Source organism: Athene noctua, chromosome 4 (assembly GCF_965140245.1).
Source record: "Athene noctua chromosome 4, bAthNoc1.hap1.1, whole genome shotgun sequence".
NCBI lineage: Eukaryota > Metazoa > Chordata > Aves > Strigiformes > Strigidae > Athene > Athene noctua.
In genome coordinates, this window is record NC_134040.1 from 27,166,076 (window position 1) to 27,186,765 (window position 20,690).

Genomic DNA, 20,690 nt, shown 5'->3' on the forward strand with positions numbered 1-20,690 from the left:
GAATGGAGACAGTGTCAGAACAAAGTGAGATTCCTGTCTTCCATAGTGGCTATTCTCATTTTTAGAGTTTTAAATTAGCATAGACATCTCTGTTTCTCTTTGAAGATCTTGAATTTGAAGGAACTGTCTTGACCTGATGATTTTCTTCCCAATGGATGGGACTGGTTGAATTTGCCTTTGAATAAAAGGCATAAGGGTTTTCTCTTGTGAGAAGGGTGGTAAAGAAACAGTGTTTGTTGCAACATGATTTTATAATTAAAATTCCTCACTTTTAGAGGCTTGGTCACTTTTTGGAATATTCTAACAATGAGCCATGTCAGCGCTTCTCATAGCATGTTCATGGGTGGTTGGGAACTTTGTTTGGGGGAAGTGCTAATCTTTGGGCACTGAACAGTGTTCAACTGTGGTATCACTGGTTTAATGATCATTTCATGATGAGGTAGGTTTTTCTGGACTCCCTTTTTATTAGTCTTCTCACATTTATGTTTTATGGGGACCTCCCTTCTCCATAACATATGCAAGGATGGTGTTTAATTTTAAGTATAGATGCAGAAAAGCAGACGGGCCATCCATGAAGCACATGTCCTTTCTCACTTTCCTGCAGTGCGGAAACTGCCAGACTGTCCTTCCCAAGCTGTGGTGATACTCGGATGTATTCTGCTCTCAGGCCCTTCCAGGCATGACCTGCCTCCAGGCAACAGAGGCAGACTGGTGTGACAAAGTTTTTCCAGACCCTGTTAAGACTGATGTGATCTAGATCAATTTAAAATATAAAATAAATATTCTTCAAGTACTGTGCTGTGGTCATTTTTCCTCCTAGTCTTTCTTAATTGCAGTGGTGGAACTTTGGGTACATGTGTGTTTTCAAGAGGGGAGAAAGGAAAGACTCTTCCTTTCTAGTCATACTGAAATCCTTATGAGCTGGGGACAAGTGTTTGGTAATTTGGATTTTGTGATTTACCACTCATGAATACTCTTTTCTTGTAACAGGTTGCTGAATGCAATAAAGCCGGGATTGGTAAAAAAGATCAATAGGCTACCGACCCCCATTGCAGGTTTGGTGAGTATAACAAATGAAAAGGAATCTTCTGAGTGGTGCTTTTCGCACCTTAATTTTATGACTATGTGATTCAGATAGCAATTATTTTTGTAATTTGAATTCTTCTAACCTGCTAAATTCGGACAGTCCCTCTGAAATCTGAACTCTCTGGTTAGTCAGTTTAAGATCTTCCAGTCTTTTCATCAAAAGTGGGCAGTATTCAAGAGGCAGAGTATATTTTTAGAGGAAGAATATCTTCTTGGTTGTATGTCATCCTCCAATTGTGGTGCTAGCTTTAGAAAGACTGGAATGCATGTGTTAGAAGCTATCACCACAGAAAGATAGTTTTTTGGAAACTTGTGTGTTTTGTCTCATTTTCTCTTTCCTCAAAATACCACAGTCTGCAGATAACATTCACTGCGCAACTATCTAGGGAACTGTTTCATGTTGACTTTTGGAGCAGAGTAAAAGTTAGCCAAAATCTATTATAAAAGAAGATGACCGCAGAGGACATGCTGACAGCCCGTGGGCTCTCAGGAGGTCACCTCGAGAGGTGGCACAGTCCTGTGCCTGCTGATGGGGAAGGAGGTGGGGGTATGAACAGATTTTGGGTCTAACAGGATTAGTCACATAGAAACATGGCTGTATTGATTTTACCTTGAGATATGGCTGGGAATAAAAGGACCCATGAGCAAGTGGAAGGTGGCCATCTTCTATTTAGACCAATATTTATATATAGTATATATGGTCTATTTAGACCATATTTATATATGTGGTTCCTTTCTGTTCTGGCACCACTCACATTTAGCTCACATTCAACTCTAGTTGTGCAAGATTCATAATGTATTACTTGTTGAAAGCTGAGGTTAACGTCCCTTTCTATAAACCACATTAAAAAGTTTCAGTGTATTAGAAACCTTTACATTCATTTTTAAATTGGTTCTATAATCTTATTACATGCCCTTTGAGTCTGGGTCCTTCAACCTGTAGATTGACAGGCATATTTCTGCATGAATACTGTCTAGTTTTAGGATTTCATTTGTGATCCCCACCACCCTTTCTCTAAAGTTTCCTTGTGTGCCTGCCTTTTGCCTCTAAAACCCATCTAGTTTTACTCCTACACAGTCCTATTTGAAAGGAATATCTCATATAAACAGCTGCAAAAGATACCAGTAGTGCGGTTTTCTTTTCCTTGGATCCCTTTCAGGAAAGACTCAATTTTTGTTATGACTGTTTTAAGAAGATGATATTGAATTATACTGGTTTTTTTCTTATTCATATGTCAAATCCCAAAGGTAGGGTGGTTGTAATAGGAGGGACATAGAAAAAGTAGTATGTGTGTGTATTTTTCTCATTCCTTGAGATAGATCTCTCTTGCAAGATGTGTATCTTCAAAGCATTACCAAAAAAAGCTGTTTTCAGACTACTGATGATACAGCAGATATTTTTTGTGTTGGAAAGTGACTTTTTTATTTCTGTACCTGTATCCTCTACTTACCTTTAGTAATTACTTTCCTAAACATTTTTCCTAATAAATACTTAGTCTATTAAAAAAGTTCACTGGTGCTTCTGGCTTCTTGAACATTACCATTGGGTGTTCTTCTATTAGTTCTGTGAATTAATTGCTCCAAAGAAAGCAAGCCATCGAAATGTCCCCTTGCTTTCAAAAGTATCTGGTTCCCATATCTGCTGACTTCGTTGCCATTTTTACTTAGAGTAGTAAGTGGCTGTTTTAAGGATTGCATATGAATTTAAATGATCAAATATTCTAGTCTGTTACGCATATTTGTGATGTATTATTTTAAAGTACAGACATCAGGAGTATGTTTGAGTGTATAGGATGTATCTTTCCATTTTCTCTTACCTGTACCATGTACATGTGTCTGAAAATAAAATTAAAAGTGACACTATAGTCCAGAAGCAGTTATACCTTCTAGTTAGTTGACCACATACGAGGGACATTAGTTTGTTTATTTATTGCCAATTTTCCTTTATTATTTTAGCTTTGGTTGGCTTGACATAGTATATAGTTACTTCTTTCCAGTTATTTCACCCCAGTGAGTGTGATTTCCTCCAGTACACATAGAAATACTGTGAAAACTTCAGTACCTTTTCTGCCTTGTCTGAGATACATGCCTTTGGACTCCCAGATACTGCTGCTGCCTAAAAAGTGTAACTTAATAATAACAGAATTAATTAATTTCTTTATGAAAGTGGATAGAATAAGTGTTTAGTTTACTGGTAGAGGCAATAGGTAGGTTTTCTTTTTTACAGAGTTGGAGCTAAAACTTATGAGTAATTGTGAAGTACTCAAACTGCCTTCTGTTTCATCTTTAACAACAGGAGACACAAATAGTCCTGTATTATGTAGCTCTACAAAATGTCAAATTGAGTCTAATTCTCCAGATGATACTTTTATTTTTCTCCTTTGTTATTGTAAGGACAAATGAAGTATGCTTTATTTGAAGGAAAGCAATAGTAAATTTGAAGCCCGTATCAGAGACATGCTGAGGTGTTCACCTGAGAGTATTATCAGGTGTAAAATTTTGCCTATGTTTCATGTTTGAGTGACTTCTCATAACACTGCTGTGAAGTATTATGTATAATTGGTCTAGTGTTGACAGACTGAATTCTTTAAACTTTTCCTGATGTTTAAAGCTAGATGAATCTGCGGTTATTCTGAAATTCTTACCAGTGACTTCCTCATGTGGTTTAAGAGGGAATGGCTTAGTTGCAGACCTTTTGTATACCAGAACAGCAGTCATGTAAGCAAAATTTATTGGTTACAGTGTTGTTGTGTTAAAGTAAGGACTTGAGGATCTGCACGCCGCTGAACTAAGCACAGGCCATATAAATACACAAAGATGATCTTTGTCTGATTGCAAATTGAAGTCAGGATGTGGATTGTATGCAGCATTACATATAGAATTACATATGTTCAGCTTGGCAGGCTTGTTTGTAATTTGCTTTGATCTCTGTAAGTGCCAACTGCTTCTGTTATCACAGCAGAAATGATACATTGCTTTAATGAAATAAAGCATAGGACCAACGGTTTGGTATTCCGATTTACATTCCTGTTCAGTATTCATTAATCCAGAAAGCTAATGCTCCCACCAAAAAGCAAATTCGCAAAACATCCAAAGAACATATTAAACCTAGGCAGGAATAACAGGCTTTGCTGAAAGAGCTGTGTTGCAGGAAGAAATTTTCTCATGTGAGATATTGATACTGAACATCTTAGTTTTAAGACTGTCAGTTTTCCAGAAGCATCATTTCATGTATTTAATTGTGCAAGAATGGAAAAGTTTTGGCTGAGTGATTAATTACAAGACCATCTGAAGCTGCGGAAGTCTTACAAAGATGGATTATTAGAGTACAATGAATATAATTCATGTATAAGTGATTTTTTACAGAACCAGCCATTTTTTCAGTGAGTTGCTGTTTGTTTCTTTCATTTTGTATGATGTCCATTGTGGGCACAACTAATTTTTAAGGTTTCTACTAACTGCAATTTTGTACAACTATACCATATTATATAATTAATTCTATAGAAATAAAAAAATTTCAAGCATCATTGTAGATAAGCTTTGCTCTGTAATGCTAACCACTGTATGTTGACTATCTTTTTTCCTCAGAAAAATGTCTAGGTTTTGCTTCCTGCCCCTGAATAATGTCACTCTGTGAGAAAATAAAAGGTTTCTGCCTTATCTTTTGTTTGACAGGGTTTAGGAGAGTTTATAGCATTACTTCAGTTCCTTGAACAATCCCCACAGGAGCTCAGACACTTACTTCAGAGGCTGTGTGAAAGAATCTCACATATAATAGTAGGAAGTAGTCAAGACAAAGTTGGAGGGCTGAACTTTAGCTTGGATCTTGGCTCATGTTTCAGTACTACTGAATAAAAATCTGTTTACTGTGGCATCCCGTTTTCAGCTTGTGTGCGGTCCTCAACTTTGTGGCATTTGTATGATTTAGCAATGGAAAAAGTGGCTCTGCAGAAGTCACCTGGTTGCATGGTTATTGCACCAAGATGAATAAAACTGTAACATGCTGTTTAAAAAAGCTTGTTCCTTTGAAAACAAGGGGGTATTTTTTTCTGTGATTATATTTCTAGGAAGTTTCTCTTGGCAAAGTGTTCTCTGGGAACTTGTTACGAACCATATTAAGAATAGCTACCTGTCTGCTGGTGCTGGTAATTTGCTTTTATGCTGTATTGTTGCATAAACTCCAGTATTTTTTTTGAAGTCGTATGATGTCCCTAAGAAATTTCAGCATTGTGTTAGCTTTCAGAAGATTGTGCTTCTAATTAAGTTCAGCAAATGAGATCTTTTTTCTTCATGCAGATAAGAACGTGAAAATAAAATTACAAGACCCAAATACAGTATAATGGGTTTCACAGAATTAAAAATAGAGAAAATAGAGAAATATGTGGAACTTCAACTGATGTGAATTATTTTGATCACTCTTTCCACTCATACTTCACTATTACAATTTTTTTTTCCTTAAAGAATTATATTCTCATTCTTTCTTTTAGTTTCTTACTCTCACTTTATTTCTTTGTAATACTTTATGGAAAGAGCCTGCTCCTATTGTAATATATATAAAAAATATATATCTAATTACATATATTATAAACATGTATATAATATTTATATAATAATATATTTATGCATTATATTATAATATAATAAATACACATAATGTGTAGTATGAATATAAATATATATATAATATTCATAATACATGATAAATTCTGTTTCCTTATTTTGTACTTTTTGCTGCTGGACAAATTCATTTGCTAGCACAATTGTATCCATAAAAAAAGCCTTGCTGTGTAAGTTGTGGTACACATGAAGTAAACAGAAGCAAAATTTCCTAACTGTCTAAAGGCAGTAACTTCTTGGCACTTGCATCCCAAAAGCATTTTTGTGAATGTTGATGGAAAGCAAAGTGTCAACATCATAGCAAAATGCTGTGCAAACTGTTCTGCCATGGTTTCTGTGGCTCTTCCTTGCTAAATAGTAATTGGCTTCTAGACATCTCCCGTGCCTGCCTTCAGTTCTAATATCTGAATACTTGACTAAAACAATACATAGGGTCTGGTCAGTGGTTCGGAGCAGCACTGTGTGCTTTGGCTCATCATGTACAGTAATATGTATTGAATCCCTTCACTAAAACAATAGCATAATTTAAAGGAATGGCTTGTATCCTTCGTGCCCTTTATGCTTGTGTTGTTTAGTTTTTTTACCCTCCCAGCTTTCTAGACTCTGCCTTCAAATTTATTATTCATTTAGATTTTCCTGCCTGTTTGTTTTGGTGTCATCTGAGCTGGACAGAGCTACCTTATAAAATTCCTGCTTAACGGATTGAGTTGTATGCTGTACTCACAAACATTTTTAAGTTTTGTGAAGAATGCGAAAGTAAGCTAGCAGGTGTTTCTTAACCAAGCTCTTTGTAAACAGTCTATGTGGAACAATCTACAGTGACACTGTAGTTAATTCATCACAGAAGAGGAAAACAGCCATCGGTTCAAATTTGTCAGGAAGCATAGAGGAAGCAGCATTGGTGGGGAAAAAATCATATGCAAACCAATAAAATCTAAAGTTTTACATTGAACTTCAGCTGGTTTTATTTCATACCGGATTGAAGGTTTTTATTGTTTCCAATTAACTATGCACATGCTGTCCAGAAAGCATTGCTCTCCTCTCATTTAGAGAAAAACTAGTGAGTCAAATGCAAAACACAACTCTGGCATCTCATTTAGTATTTTATTGGTTGAAATGGATGTGTTTGCTCTGGTGTTGGGTTTGGCTCCAAATCTCTCATACTTTTGATGCTGGAAACGAATCATCGATCTGACAGTAGCATATGTGCTGGAGACGTATTCCACTGCTGCACTTTCATTCAGCCTATGTTGTCCAGGCTTCCAAGTTTGAACTCTGACTTGATGTATGGATGTAAGAGAGGCTGAAATAATAGGAAACTAATAAGACATGAACTATCAAAAACCCCAAAGGGAGGTAAATGACAATGCTTTTGATGGTCTTAGCTGTGTTTAACTATAAAGCATACCCTCAGAGAAGTGAGTAGTCTTCATCATCCCCCTCTGGCTCATGAGCTGTCCTTAACATCCATGACTGGTCCCTTCTGTCCTCAGCTACCAGCTGGAGTGTTGCATTTATGATGGCTGGAGGTGAAACTTGAAGTGAGTGACATCTCATTTGCTTCTGAATTGGCTGTTATTGATCCCTCCCAGATTTCTGTGTGCTTTCTGAATCACTGGCCCCAGCCAGCACTCGGCCAGGGCTTCTGCAGACCAACCTCACTGCTGGCCCTGAAGTCCCTTCTTCTTCTGGATGCTTCCTTGGTTGCAGGGCTTACAGTGCACTCAGTAAGCTAAGCTGTTTGTTGGCTGGGACCACTACTCATCATGCTAAGGAAACTGTCTCTTTCTGCCAGAATTCTGTCCCTTGTTATAAGCTGAATCTCTCATTTAGCACCCATTTAGCACCCAGAGTGCACTGAACTGTTTCCTTGTTGGGTCAGGATGGCACCAGCCAGGATGGGTAAGGGTTGTAGGACACACGTGAAGGACAGCTGTGAACCATAGCTGCTGTGGACAGATGCAAACTTTGTCATGTTGTTGAGAGACATTCCCAAACTAGACTGGTTAGGATTCAAAGGTGCAGTGGTTTCACAGTCAGCTTAAGCTGTGCCCTGAGCCTGCTGAGCTCTGTTGCTGAGAATGTCATGACTTGGTTTGTCCAAATGCTAATAATGTGTAAGCTCTTTGTGGCAAGTATCATCTGCTAGTCTGCTTTTGTCTACACCTCACCCCATGAGTCCTGCTCCATGGCCAGGACTCCTAGACAGTATGTTAATACAAATAATAAATAACACTTACAAAAATATCACAGGCATTCCTGTGTCATTCACAGTCTGTTTTTAGACTGCTTTCCCAATTTGAGTCTTCAACCATGGCTTTAATCAATAGGTTTATAATCAGCTTTATTCACATTGAATAATTTAAAATGTTAATATGCAAATCCAGAGGTAAGGGGAACATTTTCTGTGTTAAAACCAAAAGAAGGATGGTCACTGCAGAGAATCTCTTTTTTAGTTTTTTGGTTGGTTTTTTTACACACATACCATTTTATTGCCCAGACTTGAGAAGGGAGAGCCAACTACCACACTTCAGAAAAAGTGCCTGATTTTTAGCAAACAGTCTGCCTGTTCTGGGGCTGTCAAGTGTCTTCATATATGTTATTTATAAAACTATATAAATAAAAGCTTAGTGTAATGATTGTTTACTCTTTTTTTTTGACATAGGAGGTCTAATAAAGTGAAGGATTCCAGAGATAACATATGAAAATGGTATAAAGAAAAACATTGCTGCTGTCGAAGCCCTAATGCCAGGCAGCTGAAATGTGAACTTGCCCTTATCATGGTATTAACCTTTACTATAAATGACAGTGTCTTTCCTCGGGGTGGGGAGGGCAGCTGGCTTCCAGGAGGAGCTCATTTTGTACCCATGGAAAATGCAGGTTGCCCACTAGATTAATTTTTAGATTTGCCTTCAGATCCTAAAGTGTCCTTCTGCAAGTTCAGCCATGACTTGCATTATGTTGGTTTACTGACTTTGGTTAAATTACTATTTCAGAAATGGCAAGCTTTTGAAGAATGATCTTAAAGTATCTGTAAGTATCAGAAAAAATGAGAGTCTAACAGACAAAATGCCATTTGCTATGTTGCATAGGGCTGCGGTAAATGAAGTGAGGAATCCTGTGCCTTCCTCAAACTGTTGTCTTAGAAACAAAAGGCCTCTTGAGTAGAATGACTTAAACTCTCCAGGACAGATCCCATTGCTGAAGCTTATGACTTCTCTTAATAGTTGGGCAAATACTGCATGCTCTGGAGGCGTGTACCATCTTCAGGAGTTTTCAGTGGAGGAGTTGGATGCCCTCAGTCTGTGAATGTGTTGCCTGTGCACTGTGATGAATGTGGCACTGTTGGAGTTGTATCCAGGCACCGGCAATCTTTGGTAACTTCTGTTGCAAAATCTATTAGTTTGCCAGTGAGGATATAGAAAGAAGCACTGAGCTGGTGCACTGCATGTATTTAGGCCAGTACATATAAAATAAGCAGAGCTACTATCCTTGCCTTGAGGCTATAGGATGTATCAGCTTTTATCCTTAACAAGAAAAGCTAGACCTGAGGCTATGGTTGCTTTCAGCTGCTCTGAATTTGACTTTCCTACACCTGCTATGCTTAGCACTAGCACTCATATGGTTATTAGCTGGGGTGGGCAACTGATCTGGTTGAAAAATACCCTTCTCCATCTTACAGCATGTAACTGCATGAGCAGGAGTGCAGGCAGGAGGGAAGAAAGAGGCTCACCAAGTTGGTGAAGGAGGTGTCATTCAGTTGGTTTAAAGTAGTTCTGAAACTGCGGCTAGGGAGTTTAATCCTTAAGTGCAACCCTTAAGTTATTGTCCAAAATCGAAGGATGTGGGAACTTGGGAAAGTCTTATTCTGAAATCCCTTGTTTAAAGGTTGTCTGTGTTTAAAACTATACTTAGCAGTACTCTCACTCCCTAATTCTGGAAAGCTTCTCACAGGTTGGAGTCTGTAGGTCTGCGCTATAAATACTCTCTGATCCTCAACAGTTTTTTTCAGTGACATGTAGCCTCTGCTCCAGGGAACAGCTAGATGCCAGTATTTATTTGAGAGAGTGAGAACTAAATTCACTGTAAATGGGGTTGACCAGAGTAAGAATATTTGCTGTCTTTGCTGCTATCTTGCATTCTTACAACATCCAAGAGGCAGGTGCTGATGCACATAAAATAAATGTGATACAATCTAAAGAATGTTGATAATCAGATAACAGTAGCAGGGCAAATGTGAAAGGGGAGCGTGCCTTCCCAATAGCTCTTAACCTGACAAGTCCCTGGGAGCAAAAGTTTCCACACTGTGATCAGACTGACAGATCTGCCACCTCAAAATGGGCCAGGGAGGCTCAAGCTTCCTATTACCTTCTCCTCCTGTGAAAAGCGGAGCAAGCATGAGTTAGCAATGGTCTGTTGTGACCCGGGCCCTTGGGCTGAAGATGGTGACAGAAGAATCCTGTCTCTAATCCCCTTCCTGGCTGTGAATCAACTTGGTGAAGTCTGTTGCAGTTTACGTCTGCTAGCAACTGTTCGTACTGTTTCTACGCTGAAAACCTTTCCGGGCACTGTCAGTGGATTTCTGTCAGATGATGTGCATGTTGCTAGCAGGAGCCTACGTGCTGAATGCAGATGATGGAACGTGTCTCGCTCCAAAGATCACATTGCAGTTGTTTCCCTGGCTTAAAGCAAACAAGCGAAAAGGCAAACTAGTGGAAAACTAGATTGGTGCACAGTGATTTCTTTGGTTTAAGAGCCCAGTAAAATTTTGCAGTCCGGTGCTGTGGTCAAGAGTTCATAGAGAGTGTAATATGTGACACTGAAGTCTCCTTGCCTTCTGCATTCTTCAGTGCTCCTGGATCAAAGCCACTCGCTTCCTGCTTGGCACAATGCTTTCCAATTGTAATGCACTTCCTCTTAAATGTCCAGAGGTCTAATGATACTATTGTAAACCTGTTAAAATTAATGCTGCGGAGGAAGCAGCTTGGTTAATTGCTTGGGCAAAATATGGTGGTAAGCTGAACTATCTGACTGAGGGATGTCAAAGCCATTAACTATTAACCTTTTGAAAGCTGAACAGCCTTGTGATGCTATGTGGAAATTTGTCCCGCAGTTTAGTAGGAGAATTACACATTCATTTCTAGGTTAGCAATATAGCTAATGGTCTAGAAAATTAATATTGCAGTACAGAGGCAGTCCTCGGCTATCTTGTGTCCTCCTGTTAAAGTCCTTTCTATTGCCACTTCTTTGTTTGTTTCTGCCTCCTCATCTTCATGCGGAAAGCACTGTTACTTAGACGGCGAATGTCGGTTTGGGGCAATAGTGTGCACTGATTTATTACTGTGAGACATATGAAAAGGAGTTCTCATCTCAGACTTTTCAAGAGAGTGTATTGAACTTGCTAAATGTGTGCACGCATCCAAGTGTGTACTGAGTTCAGCTCAGCTTTTTTTCAGTCCATTCTGTACATTCCTTCATCACTGCATGTTTTCTCTTTGAACTGTGCTAGTTCTCATGCACAGTTTAGAATCAAGCTTGTGTTTCCCCATAAGGCCGATGGTAAACATTATGCTTTTCTTCCTTCCCCTTTCTTTTCCCTTTTAGTGGTAATGTTGGTATTATTTGCTCTGCTTTTACTGCAACAGCTAGAGAGATGTTACTTGACTTGGTGTGTTGCAAAGTCATATTGGTGTGTTGGGAGGCATGTTGAACTGAGTGTCAGATGTGAGCCTTATCTTTGCACCTGTTGTGGGGCAACAAACTACAGACCTTAAATTGATAGCCTGGGCTGCTGGTGCTCTTGCTTCTTGCCTTTTATAACTGTTGGGTTGGTTGGGTGCTGTGGAGCTTGGCTGCATAGCCAGCAAATCCCATGGGTGTTACCAAGCATGCCTGGATATTTCTAACACCTTCTCTTAATGAAAGCTGGCCCATTGCTGTTCTTTGAATACTGTTTCTAGTTTGGTTGGAAAGAGGCTTGCTGTTTTTTTCCAAAACCAATCCTAACTTTACCACTCCTGCCTAGCAACAGCATTAGGGATCTTGGAGCTAATACCTACCGTTGGCTGAATGTGTGAGTTGCCAGTAGGTCTTTGCATCCTCATCTTTGCATTCAAGCCCTGATAATAGAATCGTAAATGCTTGATGAGCACCTTCAGGGAGAAGCTGCAGGTCTGATGCCCAATGATAGGCACGAGGAGATGGAGCCCAGTAGCCAGAACTGTAAAAGCTCAAGTGTCAGTGGGACATGTATTTACTGTGCAGGCAGCAGCTAGTCTTTGGCTGACTATGGGAGGGATCCAGGGTCATTTTGGCAACTAGGGAGGGCTGAACTGTGAAGCAGCTCAGTTTCCTTGGCCAGCAGTGCGTGGATCAGGAATGCTGGTCAGTGGTTTTTGGTTTTGACCTTCCTGTCCTTCTTATCTCCTCCCCCACAGCCCACAGCCACACTATAAACATTCTCTGCCTCTTGAGCCTGGTTTTCAGTCCAAGGCTGACAGATCTGCTAGATCAGAAGTGTGACGCTTGTGTATTCATTTCTGGAGTTACAGGGATCAGCCATAAAGTATTAGCACCACTCTACAGTATGTCCTCTGTTATTTAAAAGGGAGGATGGTGAATAGGTTCAGTTATTTGAGGTTTCAAGTAATCCAGGGCAATTTTCAGTGTAATTAATACATGTCAGGAATTTGACCCTTGTGGGGATAACAAGAAATTCTGGATAACTGAGGTGATACTGCAAACAAGTTGTGAAAATTGTGCCAGAAAACTGTCTGCACAGGTCAGTAGCACAAGCTAATAAAATCTCTCAACTTCTGATCTAGGAAAATAATTTATGCAGCTTTTACTTGACATATGAAGAAACAGGGAAAAAAAAACGTTCTTTTTGTACAATTCTCGGATGTTTCCTTTCATTAAGTTTCTCCTGTTACCCCAAAGAGGTCAGACAGTAGTTTCTTCTTAAGCCATAAGAACTGCATGAAAAGCATAACTTGAAATGTCCTGACAGTGTCATATACATCAGATGCGGACATGGTTTTTTGCTGTGCTGTTTATTTTCAAAGAAAATACACGCAATTTTTTTTTCTTTTTAAAAAAACATACTAATATTACAGGCTTGATACTGTGTATTGGAAACACAGTATATTCTGACATTTCATAAAGCAAATTATGAAAAATTCAGGAATTGCATCAATCATTGACAAAACTAGTTGCAAATTGGTAAATCAAATTGAATGGTCTCCAGAGAGTTCTGTCAGAGCTTTAATAAAAGCCTATAAAGAGGCAAAGAGAAGTGAGTAAATAAATAAATGTGCACCAAAAGAACACATAAAATTCGTTACTAAAGCCAGACATGTAAAAAACAAACATTGACAAAGTTTGTCATAGGAGGCTGGGTTTTGTTTTGTTCTGGGTTTTTTGAGAAGCAGTCAGGCTACTTTGATCTTCCTTCTTAGTGTGGACGCCTGTATTTTGTTTTTACAGTGCTGAATAGTGACTGGGTGTAATCTGATATGTCAGTGGACTAGAAACTTTAGACAAGGAAGAAGCAAGATAATTACATTCTCTTGGAGAAGTGTTGCAGTCAAGCAAAAATTTGAGTAAGCAAGGTATTAGCAGAATTATATTAGAATGGGTGATACTTTATCTTCAGCAGTATCACACCAGTTGTTACTTGTTCTTTCATATTGTCTAAAACAATCAAAAGAGCAAAAGTCAATCCAATATTACGATTAGTTTGAAGGGAGTTTAGGATCTGTATCTTCAGATATGCCTGGCCTCAATTTCTGAACATCTCACATCTTGGAATTATACAGTCGGCAGCAATCAAAATCTGTTTTCCTGCGAAGTATCAACTTATTGGTATGAGTCTCCTCATCCTTTTTAATGGTAGACGCTATATGACATCTGAAGTCTCTGCCTTCGAAAGCGTGTAATTGAGAAACAACACGTAGATGCAGTTAGAAAGGAATCAGAGAAACAAGGTATTTGTCAGCACAGTGTTACCAGCAAACCCGGGATCTAACAATCATTGGCGCTTTACAGGCATAACTCCAATGTAGAATTTTGGGGAGGATAATGGAGTAGTTCTAGTGACATTCATGCTACTTGTAAGCATGAGGACAGTCCGTGAGAAAATACAAAGCCCAAAATCTGACTAGAGTCAGCACCCACAGTGTTAGACTAAGTTGGCTAGTTCCCAGGGGTGTTTGAGACCTTAAATGCTCTTTAGTCCTTACCCTCTGGTTGATCAGAGATTAATCGCTTGCTTTTTTAAATACTATTACCCAATCTCTTGAGCCACCAAATCCTGATTAAAATTTACTTTCTAAAATATGACCTTAGAGAACTGAAACTACTTGGATTCCAGACTGGTACCTATTTTTTGAAGAACTGTGAGTTCTTGGTGTTCTCTTACTTGCATTAAAAATTCTTGCAGATAGTTTATCTTCACAAGACTAGTTCACCTTGCCTATTAAATTTTGTTTGGCTGAGCTTTGGTGAGTGATATTACTAATCCAGCACTTAAGCCTGCGTACAAACTATAACATAAGCAAATTGCAGACCAAGAACTTCAAAGACTGTGGTCAGCATTCTCCATCACAGCTTCCAGTATGATTTACTCTCTTTGTATAACAGTGTACAAATATTCTTGTCCTTTATAACTTTGCAATACAAGTTTGAGGAATGAAAGTGTCAGACTGAGGTTAGGAAGCAGATGGGAAGTAAATAAGAGGAAAAACAGTCAACTGCTCTATTCAGGATAATGGAAGGTGGAGTCTGGGATATGGCAGAGAATGGAAAACCCTGGATAACCTCTGTGTTGTGGGTGTGGGCAACTCACTGAACAGCCTTCTTGGGTTTGGCAGCAGCATCTATCACCCTGGCTCGGCACAGCCACAGGACAGCTCTTGCAGGAGAGCTGCTTGACGCCAGCACCTTTCCCATTTGGGGGCAAGTGGCCCAAAGGCATGAGATCAACCTGGCAGTGCAGCATAGCACATTTAGGGATTTCCAGGTAGCCAAAAAGCCCCAGAAAATGGGTGCTGCTCATGTGCTAGCTGACTCTCTAGGCTCTCTGTAGTCATGTGCAGAGCATGGGGCAAGCTGAAGTCCCTGTGCAGCTCAGGGCTGTATATGCATAGATAGAAAGAGCATGTGTGCTCAGTGTCTGCTACCCCCTGGGTGGTTGGGCTCCAGTGCAGCAGTTTGGACAGTGTTCTCACATCACTTAACGTGGTTGCATGGCTCTGTAGCCCCTGTTTTTGGATGTTGCTACATCTGTTGACCTTGTAAACCCCAGGTAGCTCTTAGCTGGATCTCCAGATTTAAGGGCTGATGAGCTTCAGTGCAGTGCTGAGCCTCAGCTGGGTCCATGCATTTGAGTAAGGCAGTACTATGTCTGATGAACACTCCTCAGTCACTAGGAAGGGCAGTGTAGAGGTGCTTGCCAAAGCCAGTAAGTCCCACTGGCCTTGAGCTGATTTTGAGTAGCCATGTGTAACACTTGCGTTCTCCAGAAATCTGCACCAATGGGAGTGCTTTGGAGACATGTGAGCTGGCTGGAGACTGGGGCTCTGCAGTGCTTTAAATCAGCTAAATTGCTTGTGGGTTCTTGTTGACTTTGGAGCTAGTACAGCTGCTTTCATGGCCCGTGAAGCCTGGCCATCTTTCTGGACTCTACTGGTTCTGCTGTCTAGATATACCTCTCTCTGATCAACTAATTGAACTTCGAGCCCCTGTGTCAAGGAATGGAAAAATTCATACTTGCTTTAAATTGACCCTTTTCCTTTATGCACTCTCATCCACTAAGTTTTACCTTGATCTATATAATGTGACTTTAAATTGTGAAGGTTTTAAGAAGTAGCAGGTGAAGAGTTGGAAGCTTCTTGTTTGATTTTGCATCAACATCTCTGCTAGTCTTATTTGTGACTGTTCCGAGCAGGAGCCACTGGTTATACCTAGGTAAGCTGAATTATAAGCATGGTTTGGCTGTTTTCCTCTACAGACAAAAGGTGATCTCAAGTCTGGTTAGGACAGAAGGTAGTGTATAAACTGAAATTTTAGAAATAAATTATCAGTGATAGCTGATTTATTTCCCCAACCTTTTCCCTTTGCCAACAAATGTGACAAACTATGTCTGTCATATTCACTCCTTAGTTCCAGTTCCTAAGACTTGGTATGATGCATGTATTCATCTTCCTACCCTTGTTGCTTTGTGCATTCCTAGGGGAGAGAGGATGTAGCAGAAGTATGGCTCAAATACACCTCCACTGTGTTAACAGTAAATGGAAGAACAGGAATGTCTGTCCTGTAGGAGGGATCCTTTATACTTTGCTGCCCAGAGGAACCAGAACTAAGACATTGTGAAAGAGCTGGGAGAAAGCCTTGCAGTGGGAATACCCTGTATTAAAGAAGAGTTCCTTTCTTTCCCTCTTGTTTTAATAATTTATTTTATGCCCATAAAGTTGAAGAAATTCTACTTCTTAAATCATTGTATTATTGTACTACTTTTTTCCTCCCAAAAGCTCACTCTTCACAACTGTAAGCAATTATGGCATCCAGACATAATCAATGAATCTTGCTTTCCAAATGGTCCTTCAAAGGCCTATTTGCACAGCCTCTATAGACTTAACCAACAGTAGTAACTGGCTATTCTGCATAGTCCATCTGAGTTTGCAGCTACCTTTTCAACCATCCGTAAAGCATACCCCCAGCATACTGGAATAATTGTTCCAGTTCTTGAATTATGTCTGGCAAATGCTTTACGGATGGTTGAAAAGAGGTTAAAAATAAATAACTGCCAAATTATTGGATAGTTTATCTTGCCTTGAATATGTACCATTAAAAAAATTCCAAACTGGCGATTTCAAGATGACTGACAGTTATGGCCATGCTACCTAGACAATAAAGGTATATTTTCAAATCTGAGAAAGAAACAACAGATACGTGAATTGAATGTTGTGGTATTTAGTACTTTAGACTGTTACACTATATGTGGTCAAAGTTAAGAATAGACACTGATTTACTTAGCATCTTTTTGCACAGATATTTTGGTTGTCTGTAAAATGTACTTGCAGCAAATTGAAAAGTACTGATTTTCTTCTCTTTCTTATTCCTCACCAAAATCATTCTAGGCTTCTAAATTTGAAAGCTTTCTATCTATTTTTTTTTTTTTTACTGGAAGTAAAAACAATAATGTAGGTTTTTCAACTGGGATGTGCCGAAACTTCATTCAGTACAAAAAGCCAATTAAAATTAAAAAAAAGTGGGTTTAGACTTGAACAGCTTCTTTTAGAAGTATTTGCAAGGAAGCTCCAACCTGTACATTAAAGAAGTCCAGTATGTTTTAAGTAATGTTGGCATGAAAATGCAGAGCTGTGAGTGGGGGGAAAATTTATGTCAGGTATCATGTAACAGCAGTAAAGAGATTTCTGATGTTTATCAAACTTTGAACACCACAGATTATTAAAACATATTCCTTGGCAACAAAGAGTAGATGTTTAATTTGAAAGGAGAAATGGAATTTGTTGCTCTTTTTTTTTTGCAGAGGTCATGAACTGAGCAGGAATGAGTTCTCCTTGGCAGTTCCACTATTTTGCTGTTTGCCTTGGGGAACAAAGATTTGGTCTGATTTGAAGAGCTACTGCCAGGCCCCTGGCCCCCACAGGCAGCTTTCTTGCATCTTTTGAGGCCAACCTACAGCAGTTGAACTTGGACATTGGGACGCAGAGGCCCTCCAACAGCTCCGGCTGTGTAGTATCCTGATTCTTGCATAGCAGATTGCTGTCTTTGCTGAGAGAAGTTCAAGTATTGGCCAACTGTTACTTTTTGTTGGCTTTAAATGGAAGATAGCTTTCCTGAATATACCAGGCAAAGGAGGACATACTACATAAAAGAAAGGGGCAAGAAAGTAAAGTCATGTTAATAGAAGCTGCTGCAATTAGAAGTGTAATTAGTCTGCCAGATGGTGCTCATATATTCACTTTCAGAGGTTTCACATCAAATTGATTTAAATTTTAGGTAACAGTTTCTTTTGTACCTTTACAGTTTGAAACCTTAAAAATACATTATACAAAATTTCAGTTGTTTTCTGGCCTTGGATGTTCAAAGTTTTGTGCTCAGCTAGTTCAATACAGCTGGATGCAGCTATTTTCTGGGATTGTACACCTTGAACGAAATCAAGTGCCTGAGTAGGAAGACAGCTGATGAATGACCAGGGGAAAGTAAGAATTGAGGCTGTAACTCTAATACAGCTTTGTGTCTATGATTAATTAGATTCTTTTGTATTAGAAAAGCATTGGGTGTAAACCTCACTATTGCCCATTTCCAGTTACTGCTTTTTGTCCTTGCCATCTGCTTTGGATGTAGTGAGAGAGGAGAACTAGAAACAGCCTGTAGTGCTTACTACAGTATTTTTTCAAATAGTTATCTCTGAATGTGCATGCAGGTGCAGCAATTATGCTTTAAATTACCTCAATTGGTTCATAATAGATTATGCTGGTCAGGTAATTAATGACCTTCAGATGGACCTTTTGAGGTAGAGAGGCTCATGATGCACAGGATTTTTCTAATTTTCCTTCTCCACTAGCCCCAATCCATCCCAAAGGTCCTATGGCAGGTTGCATCTGATCACAGAATCACAGAATTAGCTAGGTTGGAAAGGACCTTGAAGATCATTCAGTCCAACCGTTAACATAACATTGACAGTTCCCAACTACACCATATCCCTCAGCGCTATGTCAACCTGACTCTTAAACACCTCCAGGGGTGGGGACTCCACCATCTCCCTGGGCAGCCCATTCCAACACCTAACAACCCCTTCTGCAAATAAATGCTTCCTGACATCTAGTCTAAACCTTCCCTGGTGCAACTTGAGGCCACTCCCTCTTGTCCTATCATTTGTTACTTGGTTAAAGAGACTCATCCCCATCTCTCTGCACCCTCCTTTCAGGTAGCTGCAGAGGGCAATGAGGTCTGCCCTCAGCCTCCTCTTCTCCAGACTAAACACCCCCGGTTCCCTCAGCTGCTCCCCGTACGACCTGTGCTCCAGAGCCTTCACCAGCTTCGTTGCCCTTCTCTGGACACGCTCGAGTCATTCAATGTCCTTTTCGTAGTGAGGGGCCCAAAACTGAACACAGGAATCGAGGGGTGGCCTCACCAGTGCCAAGTACAAGGGTAAGATCCCTTCCCTGTCCCTGCTGGCCACGCCATTGCTGACACAAGCCAGGATGCCATTGGCCTTCTTGGCCACCTGGGCACACTGATGGCTCCTGTTCAGCCGGCTGTCAGTCAGCACCCCCAGATCCCTCTCTGACTGGCAGCTCTCCAGCCACTCCTCCCCAAGCCTGTAGCGCTGCTGGGGGTTGTTGTGGCCCAAGGGCAGCCCCCGGCATTTGCCCTTATTGAAACTCCTGCAGTTGGCCTCAGCCCATGGCTCCAGCCTGTCCAGGTCTCTCTGCAGAGCCTCCCTACCCTCGAGCAGATCAACACTCCCACCCAACTGGGTGTCATCTGCAAACTGACTGAGGGTGCACTTGATCCCCTTGTCTAGATCATCAATAAAGATGTTAAACAGGAGTGGCCCCAAAGCCGAGCCCTGGGGGACACCACTCGTGACCGGCCGCCAACTGGATTTAACTCCGTTCATCACAACTCTTTGGGCCCAGCCATCCAGACAGTTTTATACCCAGCAAAGCGTGTGCCCATCCAAGCCTCGAGCAGCCAGTTTCACCAGGAGAATGCTGTGGGAAATGGTGTCAAAGGCCTTGCTAAAGTCAAGGTAAGCAACATCCACATCCTTTCCCTCATCCAATAAGCAGGTCGCCCTGTCGTAGAAGGAGATCAGGTTTGTCAGGCAGGACCTGCCTTTCATAAACCCATGCTGACTGGGCCTGAGCATCTGGTTGTCCCGCCTGTGTTGTGTGATGGTACTCAGGATGGGCTGCTCCATCAGCTTCCCAGGCACTGAAGTCAAGCTGACAGGCCTGTAATTTCCCAGATCATTCTTTCAACCTTTCTTATAGATGGGTGTCACACTGGCCGATTTCCAATCTGTCAGGACCTCCCCGGTCAGCCAGGACTGCTGGTAAATGATGGAAAGCGGCTTGGCGAGCACCCAGCCAGCTCCTTCAGCACCCTCGGGTGTATCCCATCTGGTCCTATAGACTTGTGTGTGTCTGTGTGATGCAGCAGGTCACTGACTGTCTCCTGGATTGCGGGGATGTCGTTCTCCCAGTCTCTGTCTTCTGGCTGAGGAGGCTGGATTCCCTCAATACAACTAGTCTTGTTATTAAAGACTGAGGAAAAAAAGTCATTAAGGACCTTAGCCTTCTCCTCATCACTTGTTACCATGTTTCCTCCTGCATCTAGCAGTGGATGGAGACTCTCCCTGGACTTTCTTTTGCTACTGACATACTTACAGAAACGTTTCTTGTTGTCCTTGATTGTTGAAGCCAGATTAATTTCCAACTGGACTTTAGACCTCCTGATTTCTGCCCTGCATAGCCTCACAGCATCTTTGTAATCACTGTGAGTGGCTAGCCCCTTCTTCCAAAGGCTGTAAAGTCTCCTTTTCTCCCTGAGTTGCAGCCAAAGCAACCTGTTCAACCAGGGTGGTCTTCTCTGTCACTGGTTTCTCTTAGAGCACCTGGGGACCGCCTGCTCCTGAGCCATTAACACTTCCTTCTTAAAGAGCGCCCAGCCTTCCTGGACCCCTATACCCTTCAGGACTGTCCCTGAATGGTTCCCTTGATGGTTCCTGCAGCTGGTTCCCTGGAATAGTCAACAGTACTTCTCCTGGAAAAGAAGTTTACTTCCACAATAGTTAAGTCAAAATATAGAAAGCAGTCATTGGGTAACAGTGCCCTAAGATATAAAATGTGAAGAAAGAGACCCCATGAAGCTTGGAATCCGTAGGCAGAGAAAGGAAGTTAGGGTACGTTAAAAAAAGGCAATATCTTTTAATAGACCTGCTATTAAGGAAA

The 20,690-nt window shown here is 40.6% G+C and overlaps 1 protein-coding gene across 2 annotated transcripts in view; it reads left to right on the top strand.

Moving 5' to 3' along the window:
- LIMCH1 (LIM and calponin homology domains 1) overlaps positions 1 to 20,690 on the top strand; it is a 185,639-nt gene that overhangs the window by 79,618 nt on the left and 85,331 nt on the right. For both annotated transcript variants that reach the window (XM_074904714.1, XM_074904716.1), the window contains exon 3: positions 991 to 1,060. In XM_074904714.1, the coding sequence (XP_074760815.1) occupies positions 991 to 1,060 (70 nt within the window). The remainder of the gene's footprint in view (positions 1 to 990; positions 1,061 to 20,690) is intronic.